We start from the raw sequence: 16066 nt of genomic DNA, 5'->3' as shown, positions 1-16066 counted from the left end.
CCCTGCAAAGGAACAGCTAGATGGCAGAACACCGGTGGGTTTTATCCCGGAAAGGCTGCCTACACACCCAGGAAGAGAAAACACTCCTCCAGACGCAGGGATGGGGGTGGCGGCAAAGGAAGATTACGGGGCTCGCCCAGACACCCAGAGCAGCGTCTGCAGAGAAAAGAGCAGAGCCAGGAGTTCAAGGCGCCAGCATCTTGTTTCCCGGAGCATGTCCATGACAGCCACAGGCTGCTTACTTATCAGGACGGAAAGCGGGAAGGCCCCCAACAACAGATGCTTTACTCGTCATTTCTCTTTTTGGAGAAAAATGACACTGTGGCACGTAAGGCTGTTCTTTTCCAGTGATTCTCAATGCAGAAGGCAAAGCCTGAACCGGCATTTCCCCGGATTGGGGGGTCTTATCCCTCGCACCTTAAAGGTAAAGGCAGCCTAAAAGAAAGGCGTTTCATTACCTGCCTTTTATCCTCCAGAGAATGAAGGGGAGGGAGGCAGAGGGATGTAACGAGCGGGGGGAGGGCTTTCGGGGGAGGGGGCAGAGAGCGCGAGGTCTCCAGGAGGCCTGCAGCATGTTTCTGATTTGGACCGTCATAGGGCTTTGTCTTTTTCAGATTCCGCTGAGAGATGACGAGCCCCCGCCCCGCCGCCAGGCCAACAGCTGGAGTAGACAGTCAGTCAAGGTTGACCTTCATGGGGATAAACAGCCACCCCCCCCCCCAACCTGGGATCATCCTGTCCTGTCACAGAATCTGTTGGCCGGGCAATTGCCATCGCGGGGGTTGCTGTGTCCCACTGTGTGGGGTGAGGCCGGGGATAGGTCAGAACATGTTCCAGAAGAAACCTGACACGTGTATGGCCGTGTGTTAAAGACGCGCACCCACACGCACACAACCAAGGCCGTGGTGCCAACATAAAGCACCAGCTTCCGTGGCCCTAAAGACATGCTAAAATCTCAGTAGAAACCCCACTAGAAAAATATTATTCCTTCTCACGACGGCGAGTAGCTGGTACCTGAGCACATCTTCTTTTTAATGGAAAAGACCTGTATATGTGGCTGAGGTTGTAACACCATACCTCTCGACCCGAGAGCAAATGTCTGGTCCTGCCCCTGCACCTGACTCCATCAGAGGGGCCGGGTCTGCACCGCTTCCCGCTTGGCCCTGAGCCACTCTCCGGCAGGGCTCGATCCCCGCTCCGCAGGGCGGGGACTAGAGTAACGAGTTTGCCGTTTTCACTACGTGTGCATTCATGCACGTGTGTGTGCCAACGTGCGCAGATGTCCCAGCCTCTGCCTCACGGGGACTCTGCCATCCCAGCAGACGCCAGCGACCGCAAGGCTGGGTCTCAGTGATCTTCCGCTCGTCCAAACTCCTGTTGTCCTCGCTGCTGATACTCTACCTCACGCCGGGCCCAAGGCTTACGCTTTAAGTGGTCCGGCCCATTTCAGCATCCTCCGCCATCGCCTTACAAGGACAATTTGAGGATGGCCAGTTGAAGCAAAGGCTGTTTGCACCGTCTTGGAACTCGGCTTTCTTTATTCACAGAGGCATCCTCTTGGCTCTGCTCTAGCCCGAAGTTCCTTTATCCTCCCCTCTAAGCCCCACTTTTGCTCACACTGACTGGACCAGCCCAGCTCTCACCTGCACCCTCGCTCACTGGTTCTCAACTGCAGGCAATCTGGGCCCCTGGGGGACATCTGGAGACGTCCTCGTGTGTTACAACCAGGTCGGGGTTGCTGGCGTGCTGTGGTGTCTCGTGGGAAGAAGTCAGGCAGGTTCACGGCCGTGAGGCACAGGCTGGTCCCCACAAGAAGGAACCACGCGGCCCAGACGCTCACAGTACCTCTGCTGAGCTGAGAAGGCTGCTCTTTCGGGGAAACCGAACCGCTGGAGTTCGCGGATTTTCAGTTTTGGACAATGGGGTCATTATCTGGGATCCAGCCTTGATGCGTTTTAGCACTCGGAGGGAGACGGCTTTAAGGCTGGGGTCGTTTCTGCAGGACTCACAGTGGGCTCCCCAGGACAACGACTGATTTGTTCACTTGAGCCCATTTCCAAACAGGCCCCTGCACTATGTGTTTACAGATCAGCACGGCGAAGAGCCTTCTGGTACCTTCGCCATAAACGGAGAGCTTGGAGAACATATGCGAACAATTAAGTGTGATTTGCAGGCTGGGCTTCCGATGCTTGCTGATTAGTCACGGGGCTGCGGAAGGAGCCCCGCCTGTTTGCCTCGGTCGGTATTCCAGACCCAGAGAGCACGTCCACACGGAGAGCAAAGCACACCTTACGGGCGCTTTCTTCCCTCCGTGCTATTTGGCCACACGCGCTGGCATCACGGCTGATTCCATCACCCCTGGCCACGTTCTCCTGCTAAAGATTCCCCCCCCCCCCCGACAAGAACAAACAAACATGGTCCAGTTGCCCAGTGAGACAGAAAGATGGGGACGATTTCCATTTTTCTGCTGGTTTGTGGATTACTAAGCGCTTTTCATCCCATCATCTCGTCTCATTTTCGTGGATGCCTGCACAATTTCGATTATTATAACCCTCTTCTGTAAGAGGAAACAGGCCAGCAAGGATGAGAAAGAGGCAGGCGGGAACAAATGTTCAACATCTCATCGCGCTGAGGACGTGTGGGAGCAAAGCCACGGCTCCCCTCCAGCTACCCACCTGGCCAGAAACCCAGACTTGCTTTGAGAGTGTGTAACTGGAAGATGTGTGTTCGAATGAACTAACCTCTGTACTCCCCCCACACCTCACCATCCTGAGGTCAGTCACCAGCCATTTTCACAAGTTTAAATTAGTGTATACATTCAGCACACGCCCCGCATCGATGGCGTATTTATAATTCCTTCATGGATTCTTTACCCAGGAAGCTAGTCTACCGGCTCTGGAATCAAACCAACCCGTGGTTTGGATCTCAGCTACCTCCCACCTGGTAAAGGGCACTCCGAAAGAAAGCAGTGGTGTCCCTCAGGTAGGGCCAACGTGCTTTACTTGGTTTTAGAGTTCAGGTGCCGCACAGGGGCGCCTGGGTGGCTCAGTCGGTTGGGTGTCCGACTTCGACCCAGGTCATTGATCTCCTGGTTGAGAGTTCGAGCCCCGTGTCAGGCTCTGTGCTGACAGCTCAGAGCCTGGAACCTGCTTCAGATTCTGTGTCTCCCTCTCTCTCTCTTCCCCTCGTCTCTCTGTCTCCCAAGAAATAAATAAATACTTTATCAAAAAAAAAGTTAGAGTTCAGGTACTGCACAGAGGGGCAGCATATGGCCCAGAAGGGCTGGAGGGATGCCTAAGCTTCAATTTTGGCTCTGATACTTGTTATTGGCAAGTCCCTTGTCCTCATTATCGTCTCTTCCGTTCTGTGTTTATCCTTAGGATCAAGCTTGTCCAGGTATATGTGGGGGCCGGGTGGGGGCTTGCTAGGATCTCTTCACATGGGGGACTGGGTGCACAAGTGTGGTTTGAGGACAGTAGACATGTGTCAGTGGGGGGAGGGGACAAATACACCCCAGTGCCCCGCATTCATCTGTCCTCTGGGACCCATGCCTGAGTCCTGAACGAAACAGAGGACATGTCCAAGAGCGGGGGATGGGGGTGGGGGTGGGGGCGCACTGAGCACAAGGTGGCGGCAAATCCCACAGGAAAGGGCCCTGGGCCAGCAGGACGGGGCAGGGGGTGGCGCAGAGGGAGGCGCAACCCTGAGCACCGACCACAGTGACCTTCGGGGGCCGTGAGTCCCATCGGCAGCTCTCCACAACACAGGCCTGCGGAGGAAAAGCCGTCAACAAAGGGAGGTTAGGGGTGTGAGGAGGGAAAGGTGGGTGCCATGGGGTAGCCCAGCTGCCCCAGGGAAACATCCACACGGATGGGGGCGACCTGAGGAATTCCTGCAGAGGGGACAGAATTAGCGGTGGCAGAGAGCAGTGTCAGCAGCAGGAGTCTGGAGACTGGGCAAGACTCCACCGTGGTGAATCATCACGCCGGTCACTTCTCCGCGCGTTGGTTTTTCCAGCTGTAAAATGGGGCCAATAACCGTACTGCCTCATCCTCCGTCAAGCCTTTCTACTTGACATAAACTCGCGTCAAGTGCTGAGCACTGCCCCCAGTACACACAGAGCAAGCACACTGTAAATGTTCACTGCTGCCATTATCCTCATTTCAGCAGAAGCTTCAGATATAAACAGAAGGATGTTCACACCGCAGAATCCCGCCTAATAACTGGAGAGCAAGTGTGCGGCCTCCAGTGTTGCTGTTTCAAATAAATTCCAAACAAATTGTGGAATAGTAATTCCCAAGCGAGAAATAATTCAAAGGCAAGCTTTGACGAGAAGCTTTTCAAAACCACATTTGACTTCATGACGTTTGAACACCCAATAGTTCTGTGCTCCCTCCAGCCTCCCTATCGATGGGGTCAACTGTCATTGTCCCGTGCCAGTGTTTCCCAAGCCTGGCCCCGAGGACCCGAGGAGTCAGCCACAGGGCAGCTGTTCAAAATCAACCAGAGATGTCCTGACCCAGTTCCTGGAGATCCTCAGTGGGTGGTTTGTGATGGGACCTGGGGTCTATGTTCTATGTTCTGATCGATCTGCCCAAGTAATCTTGAGATTTGGGGCTCAGGGGACCAGAGAATCTGGGTGTCTCCTAAAGAAGTCCAGCCATCAGAGAAGCTACGAAGCTGACCACAGAGTGGAACCCATACACCAGGCCAGGGCAGAAGACCTCCCCGAGCAGTATTACAGTTTAAGGTCCCAGGAATGCTTGCTTCTTTTTCTGGGCTATAAATTCTTTCCTCTGCTTCAAACTTACATGTTTTCTACAGGCTCCAAGATTCTGATTTCAGCTGGATGACCCGATTTTAATGGCCTCCCGCACAGGGCTTGACATAGCGCACCTACGGCTGTCTTATTTGCCTACTGTTTTTCATGACTACACTGATCTTGGGCTTCTCTATCCTCTTGGAACCCTAGTCTGCTCCCAAGAGCCAGTACAATTTCTTCCTCAGGCAGACATGGTGCTGCTATAAAATGCCACCATCTTTTTGCCTTTATCTCTATAAACGGAGCACCTGCCAGGCTCCACTTGCCGCCTTCCATGTACTTGAAGACCATCGTCAAGCTATCTCGTAGCTTGGGGCCAGGGAAACTATTTTGACTTCCTGTGAAGGCATCCTTTGATGTATGTGTGCCTTTCTAAAGTGGGAGACCCAGTTCTTCAAAGAAGATAGGTCTCAAACACCAAATCTCAAAAAATTACCAGGGTTTACTTGGAACCTCCACACTAACCCATTCTATCTCCAAAACACATCAACATTTTAAGACATTGTATTTTTTGTGGTCTTTGCTCGCTTGTATTCAGCTCCTCATTTAAGGTGTTGCCAGGCCCCAGCCCCCACCCCAATGTGCAGAGGCTTGCTGCTGGCCTCTTTCTCCTCCCCCGACCCCTCCCATTCCACAGCCTCCTCCAGGAAGCCCTCCAGTCTTCCCTTCTAGGCTCTGGAAGAGCAGGGGCAAGCCTACCCCACTAAGGTCCAGCAATAAAGTGTCTGATGTAGAGTGAGGGGACAGAACCCAGGCAACACAGCTCCTAGCCCCCTAGAGCCCTCCCAGACCCAGCTGAGGGGAGGCCCTTGGATGACTCGAACAGCTGCAAAGGGGCTACATGAAACCCCAGTTTGGCTGGGACTCCCCCTTCTCAGCCCCAAAGTCTCCTCCAATAGGTAGAAAGCCTCACTGCTGGATGGCAGTGAGAAAAGGGGGCCTGGCTCTTTAAGAGCCAAACTAATGGCAGCTGAGTGGAGGGACTAAGAAAACAGCTGAAGGTTTATCCCTTTCCTGTTAGATTTCCCCCAAACTCTGTGGGAGTTTGCGCAAAAATACCCTTAAGTTTCCAGAAGGAGGTGAGGAAGGGAACTCCAGTCCCCCAGGGATCTGAGCCCCCCAGTAAAGGGTGGTGATTGGAGGGGTCAAGTCTCAGGGAGGACAGATCCAAGAAGGTGAATGCGGAAAGGGGGAAGGGGTCTCAGACTCCACGTTAAACCTGACACAGGCAGAAGGGCGACCAGAGAGGGGGCAAGGGTTTTGTCCAAAGTCACTCAGGGCACAGCCGAGACCCAGATGCTGGCTCCCACTTCTAGGATCCCCACACCCACCCCGGATGGCTGGGCCTGGCCTCCAGATAGCCCCGCTCCATGGAGCTTCTCTTCTCCCAGGCATCATTCTCAATTTAGTCATTCTCCCTAACTTTGCATGTATATATTTTTATTTCTTGAGGACTGTCCATCAGAGCTGTGTCACTGTTGTAAAGTCAAAAATATGTCCCCACTAAATCTATCAAATAAAGTAGAGCTTGTGACTTATGCTAGGCTGCTGTATAAGACCCATCTGGGGGGCGCCTGGGTGGCTCAGTCGGTTAAGCGTCCGACTTCAGCCCAGGTCACGATCTCACGGTCCGTGAGTTCGAGCCCCGCGTCGGGCTCTGGGCTGATGGCTCAGAGCCTGGAGCCTGTTTCCGATTCTGTGTCTCCCTCTCTCTGACCCTCCCCCGTTCATGCTCTGTCTCTGTCTCAAAAGTAAAATAAACGTTAAAAAAAAAAAAAAAAAAAAGACCCATCTGGGCCGTCAGGGTTCAAAAATCATCTGTTAGCTCTTTAACATTAAATATGTGAGAATGACCTGTGCATAAAGTACACCTAAGGGAATATTCCTGATTTTAAAATTATGCAAGAGGGGCCCCTGGGTGGCTCAGTGGGTTAAGTGTCCGACTTCGGCTCAGGTCATGATCTTGCGGCTTGTGGGTTCGAGCCCCGCGTCAGGCTCTGTGCTGACAGCCTGGGGCCTGGAGCCTGCTTCGGATTCTGCATCTCCCTCTCTCTCTGTCCCTCCTCCACTCATGTTCTCTGTCTCTCTCAAAACATTTTAAAAATATTTTTAAAAAATTATGCAAGAGTATATTGTGTGCATGCTCAGATGCACACATGAAGGTCATGGGCCACTCACACTTTGAACGTACATGTAACTATATAGTAAATAAAATATTAGCAAGTCGAACCCATAATTGTATAAGAAGAATAATGTATCATGACCAAATAGAGGTTATCCTAGAATTTGCAGGCTATTTCAGCATGAAGACCTCTATGAATGTAAGTCATTACGTTAATAGTTTCAAGGAGAAAAAGATCATCTGATGCCTGACCCCACATTTTAAAATAATTCAGCATCGTTTCCTGATAAAAGCTTTATCTAGCAATCTAGGAAGAGGAGGAAACTCCCTGGCTTGATAAAATGGTCGGTTGGAAGCCTGCAACAAACCTTACTTTTTACTGCTAAAATATTACTCTCGTTCCCTGAAACATCTGGATTAAGGCAAGGATGCTGTTGTGGGCAGAATAACGGGCCCCCAAAGATGTCCATATCCTACCACCTGCAACATGTGAATATGTTACCTTAAACACTGGAAGGAAATTTTGCAGATGTGATTAAATTACAAATTTTGAGAAGGGGAGATTACCCTGGACTATCTGGGTGAGCCCAATGTACTCAGAGGGATCCTTGTGAGTGAAAGGAGGAAGCAGGAGAAGTAGAGCTGGAGTCAGAGAGAGATTGAAAAATGCTGCACTCCCAGCTGGAAAGATGGAGGAAGGGCAGCCTCTAGAATAGGCAATGGATTCTCCCCTCAGAGCCTCCGGAAGGAACACAGCCCTGCAGACATCCTGACTGTAGCCGAGCGAACGCCATTTTGGACTTTTGATCTCCAAAACCGTAGGGTAATTATTAACTTCTGTTGCTTTAACCCACCAAGTTGGTGGTAATTCGTTATAGCAGTAATAGGAAACTAACACAGATGCCCACTTGAACACTGCACTGGGGGGTCACAGCCAATGTAATAAGAAAAAGGATTGAGGATAAATATTGGGGGGTGGGGGAGTGCCAGAATTGTCATTATTTGCAGATATGTCTTTCCACCAGAAAATCAAAGAGAATTAATTGGAATATTATGTTTATAATAGAGTTCAGTAAAGGCACCCAAAATAAGATCAAATTTAAAAAAATCACTGGGGCGCCTGGATGGCTCAGTCGGTTAAGCACCCGACTGCAGCTCAGGTCATGATCTCACGGTTCGTGAGTTCGAGCCCCGCATCAGGCTCTGTGCTGTCAGCTCAGAGCCTGGAGCCTCCTTCGGATTCTGTGTCTCCCTCTCTCTCTGGCCCTCCCTCGCTCACACTGTCTTTCTTAAAAAATAAACATTAAAAAATTTTTTTAAATAAAAAAGATAAATCACTTTCCTGTATATCAGCAGTGACCAATTAAAAATGTGACAGGAAAGATTCTATTCCTAATCACAATAAACCTATAAAATATCCAGAAATAATCCATCCAGAGATTACAAATCTCAAAGAAAAAGAAAATTTTACCAAAAGACATTTAAAAAACTGAATGATCACAAAGATACACCATGTTACTGACTGCTGTTTATTTTCTTTCTCAATCTGTAAATTCCAGACAATATCCATCAAAATTCCAGCAGAGGTTATTATAAAATGTAATTCTGAATTTCACCTGAGGAGAACTTGAGCGAGAATAGCATCCACCACAAAAGAGCAAGAAAAAAGTAAAAACAGGAGGACTAGGCTTATCAGATAACAAAACTTTGTATCACTCTAGTAAACCAAACGGTTTTGTTATTAGAGAGATTGATCACTTTAAACAGAAGTGTAAATCCAGAAGCATACCACCTATGACTGGGAATGTAGAACGTAGCATACGGCAAAAGTGGTATTTTAAGTTAGTGCTGTTTTTAACTAAGTGACCAAATCACTAATGAGAAACTACTTAGCAAATGGCATTGGACTATCAGCTATCCATTTGGGGGAAGAAAATGGATCCCTATCTCTCATCATGTATGAAAATATATGTGAATTTGTTGTGAGCCAGTAGTCGAGGGGGCTCATTCTCCAACACATACTACTACTTGTTGGCCCAGGCCATTCCCCAGGGCTGTGTTTTCAGCGAGCATCCTTGAGGGATGAAATGACAACTTTTTCTGCTAAGAAAAGGCTGGTTCCCTAAGCTCAATGAACATCTCTGGTCAGGGAAAACAGGATCTGCATCACCCCTGTGGGCCTTGGGGGCAAGGGGAACTGAAAGTAACACACTAATGCTCATGCTGCTGCTGTGCTACGAGAAGCAAAGTCCTTTGTCTCTGACCCAGGAGACTTGTGTCCTCTGACAGAATCCATAAAAATGTAACAAGGTAGGAAGAGTAAAATCAAATCCTAAGACTTGACAGGATGCAAAAACTCAATGGAAAGAAGTAAAAATATACAAGTATCAGAGGAAAATGGAGGATACTATTTTTATATCCTGGAAGTAAAAAAAAAAAAAAAATTTTAAGAAAGACACAAAATCCAGAAATTATAAATTAAAATTTTTAAAAAGCGTGCCGTAGGTAAAAATAAGTCAAGTGCACCTTGATAGAAAATATTTTTAACATATATAAATATCTTTTTAAAGTTTTTTTAAAAGTTTATTTATTTTGAGAGAGAGAGAGAATCCCAAGCAGGCTCTATGTGCCCGATGCTAGGGCTCGATCTCATGAACCATGAGATCATGACCTGAGCTGAAGCCAAGAGTTGGATGCTTAACCAACTGAGCTACCCAGGTGCCCCAATAAATATTAATAACTTAATATGAGAATACCTTCTAAATATCATTAAGAGCTTAATAAAAATGGGTAAAGCATATACATGGGCAGTGGGAAATTGACAGAAAAAAAATACGTCACCAATAAATATGTAAAATGATCCTTACCCTCACTATGAATAATGGAAATGCAAATTAAAATGAGAATGGATAATTTTTCACCCAGGAGACCACAAAAATTAAAGATTGAATATCCGGCATTAGTAAGGATATGGCCAAACGCTCTTGGCTGGATTACAAACTGGGGCAGCATTACTGGACAGCAATTTGACTCTATCTATAAAAAATTACACTTAAACATTTTTCTTGAGCTGTGGAATCTTTTTTTTTTTGCAAGAAAAACCATTTACTGGATTCTAGCATATACAGTGTAGAGCACAGCTGTTCGGCTGAGGTAGAGGTGGGGGCCCTGCCACGGTCCAGCCTCCCCTCATACTGCGTCCCTCCCCACTCCCCATGACACACCCGATGAAGTCAGAACTTCAATGCCATCAGGCCCCCAAAGCCGTTGGCCCAGGGCCGAGTGTCAGTTGCCTTTAGTCATCAGAGATGGCATTGGAAGTATGCTGCAGGATTTGGCTGTGGTAGGGGACCTCTGAGTAAAAGGAACTGGTCCCAGATAATCCAATCTTCCCCCAGAGTACCGAGAATATGGTTCCCAGATTTATCTCATCACTATAAGCAGAGCTGATGCGAGAGTAGGAGAAATTGTTTGAAACAAAGAAAATCCCATCAAAACCGGGTTTAAAACAAGCAGCTGGTGAGCCTGGTGCTTTAATCAAGGAAGAAATAAATAAAGCAGACCAAGCAAGAAACACCTGGATGGGGAATATCTGAACAAGTCACACAAAGAGCAAGATGGAAGAAGTCTTTGAAAGTAGCTTAGGGAGGAACTAACAGAATAAATCCTTGAGGCATTTTATTTGCAGTTTGCAAAGAAAATTCGGAATTTATTATTATTATTTTTTTAAACCGACTTCAAATGGGTCAACCAGAAGATCAGCTGCCTGGAGGCTATGACTATCTGAAGACGCATTTTGTGATTCCAGAATCTTCTGAAGCCTTTCTCCAACCGCACTCTCTATTTAGCGAAGAGCCCCTTGCAGCAGCCACATCATCCTGTTTTACGAAGCCCCCACACAAGCTTTCTGCTAGGCTTTCAATCATCAAATTTGGCCCCAGACGACCCCAGAGGAAACTGTCGGGGTCTACAGCATGAGGCTGAGTCAGGCGGGAGAAGCCAGTCAGCTCCTCCCCAGGGCATTCCCTATAACAAGTTCTAACTCCACATGAAAATGGTCAGTTAGCATTTCTCACCTGTGAAGAACATCGTAAAATTCAGAGATGTGGGAGTTGTGAGAATAGCTCTACCCCGGTGTTTACCTTTTCCTGTGCGTGACTCAAGGCTACTGCGTCCAGAGAGAAATGAGGAGACGTGCCCAACATACCACTTCACCCCTCACCAAGTCACACACCGAAACTGATGACACCCTTCCAGAACTTTCCACTGGTAAGGGCTCACAGCCGTCCCCTGCAGAAGGGCATTCGGGAACCGTCAGCAAGTCCCCCTCGACTTACTTAGTGCAGAGGCTGTGAAGGTTGTTAAACCAATACATGAGTGGCTTTTGCCATTCAGAAGCTTGTGATCCAGTCTACACTTGCTCCAGCTGAATACCAAAAGAACCCTTTTGGGTTCCAATTTTATATATATATATATATATATGTGTGTGTGTGTGTGTGTGTGTGTGTGTGTGTGTGTGTGTGTGTGTGTATAACTAATATAATGTATGTCAATTATAGGTCAATTTTTAAAAATTTTTTCACATTTATTTTGGAGAAACAGAGTGAGACAAAGCGTGAGCAGGGGAGGGGCAGAGAGAGAAGGAGACACAGAATCTGAAGCAGTCTCCAGACTCTGAGCAAACGGTTAGCACAGAGCCTGATGCGGGGCTCGAACCCACGAACTGTGAGATCACGACCTGAGCTGAAGTCGGACACTCAACTGACTGAGCCACCCAGGTGCCCCTAGGTCAATTTTTTTAAAAAAGGAGAGAACCTTGAGCTATTTACAAACAGAGCAGGAAGATCTGGTAGAAACAGAGTTTGAAAACACAGCTGAGGGGACATCCAGTTAATCAAAGCCCCGCAGAGACAGGGCAGGGTGCGGTCTACACTGGAGCACAGATGTGATGATTTCCTTTTGCAGGAAAAACGGGGAAAGGGAACGAACGTTTTTATTAAGCATTAATTTTGCTAGAGACCAGGCTAGGAAGTTCCTATAAATGGTTTCATTTCATCTTTTCAGCAAGTCCATGGCTTGTAACACAGAAGGCCCTGTACCCATAATCCTGGGGTTTTGGCTGTTCTGTATTAGTGGCATTTCCAAATGCAGAACTCCAAAAGGTCACAGTGCTCAAGAAAGCCTTCTTTTGGACCCAGCAGAATTTATTACAGAAGGAACTATCTGTAACTTTAAAATAAAGAAAATGATTGACAAAAATCACTCAGAAACACCGTTGGTGCCGGTACTGTTTCTGCAGGTACCTGAGGGCCATGTTGTGAGCTGCCGTTCCCAGAGCTCGCCTCCCCAGGATGCACAGGGCAAAGGACAGGGTCACTAGAGGAGAGTCCTCATCGCTGTCCAGGTTCTTGGAAGGCTGAAAGAGCAAGGATGTTAATTCAACTCTCACACGGGTTCCAATAGGCAAGGACACAGAATCATAAAGGTAGAGTGTCAGGGGTGTTGTCCATCAGCCATTGTGGTCACCGAGTTGACTAGAATACCCCAGGGTTGGGGGACTCTCTGCTTCCTGCAGAGTTTCTCTCGTGCTTGGACGTGGAAAAAAAAAAAATTGAAATGAGGAAGCTACTCTAGAGGAGAGATGGGGCTAACATGTGCCTGTTGACCTAATTCTCTGGAGTTGTGAATATGGCGCTTCAGGAGAAGAGGGTCAGGGCTTACGTTCAAATGAATGCCCACCTTAGTGCCGTCCAATGCAGGGGCAAGACGTGTCTATCACGTGCAGGTGAGGGTTTTCTGTTCTCCCTATAACAAGGAGCCCACTGAACTGACCATTAAGTCCACAATCAACAACTAGATTTAAGGGGTCATCCAAAGTCAGCTTAAAAAGAGAGGCGGGGAAGAGGCAGAAGAAAGAGCCGAAATATCTTTTTGCAGGGCAAATGAAACAATTTCAGGAACCACATGAGGAAAGAGGAACACCGCGGTGATAGCTCGGAATACCCGTAGATTCTTTGCACACCTCAGCCACCTGAAGAGGCTAAGCAAGGGTTAAGATATCAGCACACATTCTCTCTGCTGCACCTGGGAAGGCAGAGTCTACCACCTGCTCCTTCTGCGCCCTGTTTTTAATCACTCGCGGAAAGGTGGAGGACCTGGGTTAGTGTTGTAACTTGGTTTGTCCCCTCACGTCCGCTGGCATACTTCATCACTACTAAGGAGGGTGTATTCATTTTGGATCTACTGTCTCTATCAACAGCATATGGAATCGGCTTTTCAAATCCCAGGAAGCAAAGTCAACTGACTCCCTCCCTTGCTCCTCCCCCAGCTCCTCCTCCTGGCCGACCCTCCTCCTCTTCTTTCTAGAAGCTGTTGTTGTCCTTGGTTTCATTTCTGAGATGCTGCATTCATCTCCGGAAGTGTCCTCGGCATGTGGGCGATAATGCCCAAGAGACACGACTGCGGAGTGAGATGGGCCATCTTGATGGCTAAACAGATCGGTTGCAGGGCCACAATTCAATACGTTCAGCAAATCCTCCGGATTTCAGCAGAGATATCCTTTGTATGGAAATCTCCACAAGCAGCTCTAAACAAAGAAGTTTCCAGACTTTTAAAGCTATGACAGACGCTTAAAACGGTGCTAACCCTGAGCACAGTATAGAGAGAAATATACTTTCAAGGCTCCTCTATTGGAGAACGTGGTATGTGAATTCTTCCTTTTAATTTTGTGTAAGTGTTAAATAAACATTCATCCAGATGCTAATGTTCTGTCTACCGTACAGTATAAGAGACGGACTTGATAAATGCTCCTTGTTTTTTAAATTTAATTCAGTACCTCCAGCCCCCACCTCCCTGACCTACCTCTTGTCTTTTCCGCGCACAGTACTGAATCCATTCTAGATAAACGTTACAGTAGCTGGCTCGTGTTATCCCCTGGAGACACGGGACGTAGTCATCATCGGTGTTAATGTTGAACATTGCAAGGTCACGCTCAATGTAATGCCACTTCGCAAAAGGCTGCAGGGACTTCAGAAGTGATTCGTTTTTGATCCACAAGAGAAGTTTGGGGGACGTTACCATATAGTATATGATGCTCTGCAGACAAAAAGCAAGATTTTGAGCCCTTAGAGCCATTTGAAAGACGCAAAGACTCCTTATTTATTGTATTTCATAAAGTAAATCAATGACAGGGAAGTATGAGACATACTTGGTTTCATGGCATTTCCTGCCAGCTTTAATGCTTAGGACTTACTTGAGACATTCTAAAGTGTCCTGTCTTAAGGGTCACCACAGGGATGAGGGAAGTGGGAAGAACAGGACGCTAACAGAATGTACCAGAACAGAATTTCCATGGTGAGGAAGAATGACAGCCAGCCCTACCCCTTCAGAGAGAGACACACGAGAACACCCTTGGGTTACACAGGCTCCTGTGGAGGCCACGGGTGGCTGATCCTGCTGAAAGACACGGGCAGACCTTCTCCCGAGACCCCAGCCAAAGACTGTTTAATGAACAAAAACAACAAAATTCTCAAAAAACGTTTTTTTAATGTTTATTGATTTTTGAGGGTGGGGAGGGGCAGAGAGAGAGGGAGACACAGAATCTGAAGCGGGCTCCAGGCTCAGAGCTGTCAGCAGAGAGCCCGATGTGGGCCTCGAACTCACAGACCTCGAGATCATGACCTGAACCGAAATCAGACGTTCAACCGACTGAGCCACCCAGGCGCCCCCAAAAACAACAAAACTCTTCTGGAAAGTACTTATGATGTAGGATTGTTGAAACACACATGCACACGTAATCCGGGGTGCCCAGACAGTGGACATCCGTGATGCCTTCAAAATAACCCGTGTTTTCCCCTCCATCAGACACTCCACTGAGGAACATCCCAACTGGGGAAAATGCCACCCTCGGGCTTTCTTCTTGTAAGTCACAGCTTTACTGAAAGCCATCTTGCAGTTTGCGAATGAACGCGTCCTTCAGAAAGGCTAGCGCCCGGCCTGGAGAAGTCAAACTGTCGCAGAGAAAACGAAAATCCAACTCGGATGTGGGTGCATCGGCAGCAGTGGTAGTATACCTTCATTATAGCCTTCTGTACCCTTTATTATCGCAGGCAACTGGAAGGGGTACTCAGTGCCACTGAGGCTGGGGCGGCCCCGGGAACGTGGCTTGTATGTCACCTGGGAATCGCCGCAACAGGGAAGGGTGGCGTCTGGTGCAAAAGAGGCAGCGATGCACGCTCCCGTGGCCCCAAGCCCCGTGGCCCTCTCTGATTATAAAAAGACATTCTTCCCAAGACAGAAGGCAGAAAGGAAACCATGCGGCCCGGACCTGGCCAGGGCGTAGGTGGCTTGACCCCCGTGACTGAGCGGGCAGAGACACACTTTTCCAGGCAGGCTCCTGCCCTCTCTCCTGCTCTTTCCTCCCTTCGGCTGGGACACGAGATCCGGAACTCCAAGGTTGGAGCTTGCTAACGAGTGTCCGGTTCCAGGTTATCTGAGGAGTTTGAGCAGGTGAGTGGGTGGGCGCACGGGGTCCGTGGATTCGGGCCAAATGACGGCAAAGGCCGGACTCAGCCGTTCTCGGCTGTTAGGGCCGACGGCAGCCTGCACTTCGGGAAGGCTAATCTGCGTGCAGCTCACGGTGTGTGGCCTGCCTTCTTTGGGGCATATTCTCTGTAAGCCTCCCCCACCCGACCCCAAAGTGGTGGAGCGGGGACAAGAAGTCCGCGGTTCACACGCTCTATCGTTCCTGCGGCACTGCACCCAGGACAGCCCCGTCAGCCTTGAGAAGTCCCTTCAGTATAAGGAGGGAGGGGACAGAGCGGGAAGGAAGAAGGAGGAGGCCACAGGAGGCTGAGTGGGAGGCAGAAAGGACAGAGGCGCGAGTAAAGTCCGCCTCTCTTCATCTTTCGGAGATTTCAAACAAGACAATGAGTATAAAGAACTCAGCACGTGGCCTGGCACACAACTTCTATTTGGCATATAAGTCCTTGGATCTAGGACTTACCCATCCAGGGGCTTGAGGCTCAGGGAGTCCGTGCTAGCAGCCCAGGTGAGGGGTGAGGGGTAGGGGTGAGGGAACAGAAGGCTTGTGGGGCCGGGAGACCGCTGAGTCTGTGGCGGCC

At 48.8% G+C, this 16066-nt stretch overlaps 1 protein-coding gene across 1 annotated transcript in view; it reads right to left on the bottom strand.

The window, feature by feature from the left end:
• PCNX2 (pecanex 2) overlaps nt 1–16066 on the bottom strand; it is a 300801-nt gene that overhangs the window by 15484 nt on the left and 269251 nt on the right. Inside the window, exons 27-28 of the mRNA XM_047088754.1 lie at nt 13806–14039; nt 12248–12360 (exon numbers count right to left, since the gene is read on the bottom strand). Coding sequence (XP_046944710.1) covers nt 12248–12360; nt 13806–14039 — 347 coding nt within the window. The remainder of the gene's footprint in view (nt 1–12247; nt 12361–13805; nt 14040–16066) is intronic.

Source organism: Lynx rufus, unplaced genomic scaffold (assembly GCF_022079265.1).
Source record: "Lynx rufus isolate CCGP_SWC_20201006 ecotype Redwood Valley unplaced genomic scaffold, mLynRuf1.p SCAF_25, whole genome shotgun sequence".
Classification (NCBI taxonomy): Eukaryota; Metazoa; Chordata; class Mammalia; order Carnivora; family Felidae; genus Lynx; species Lynx rufus.
This window is presented reverse-complemented; position numbering and strand designations above follow the sequence as displayed.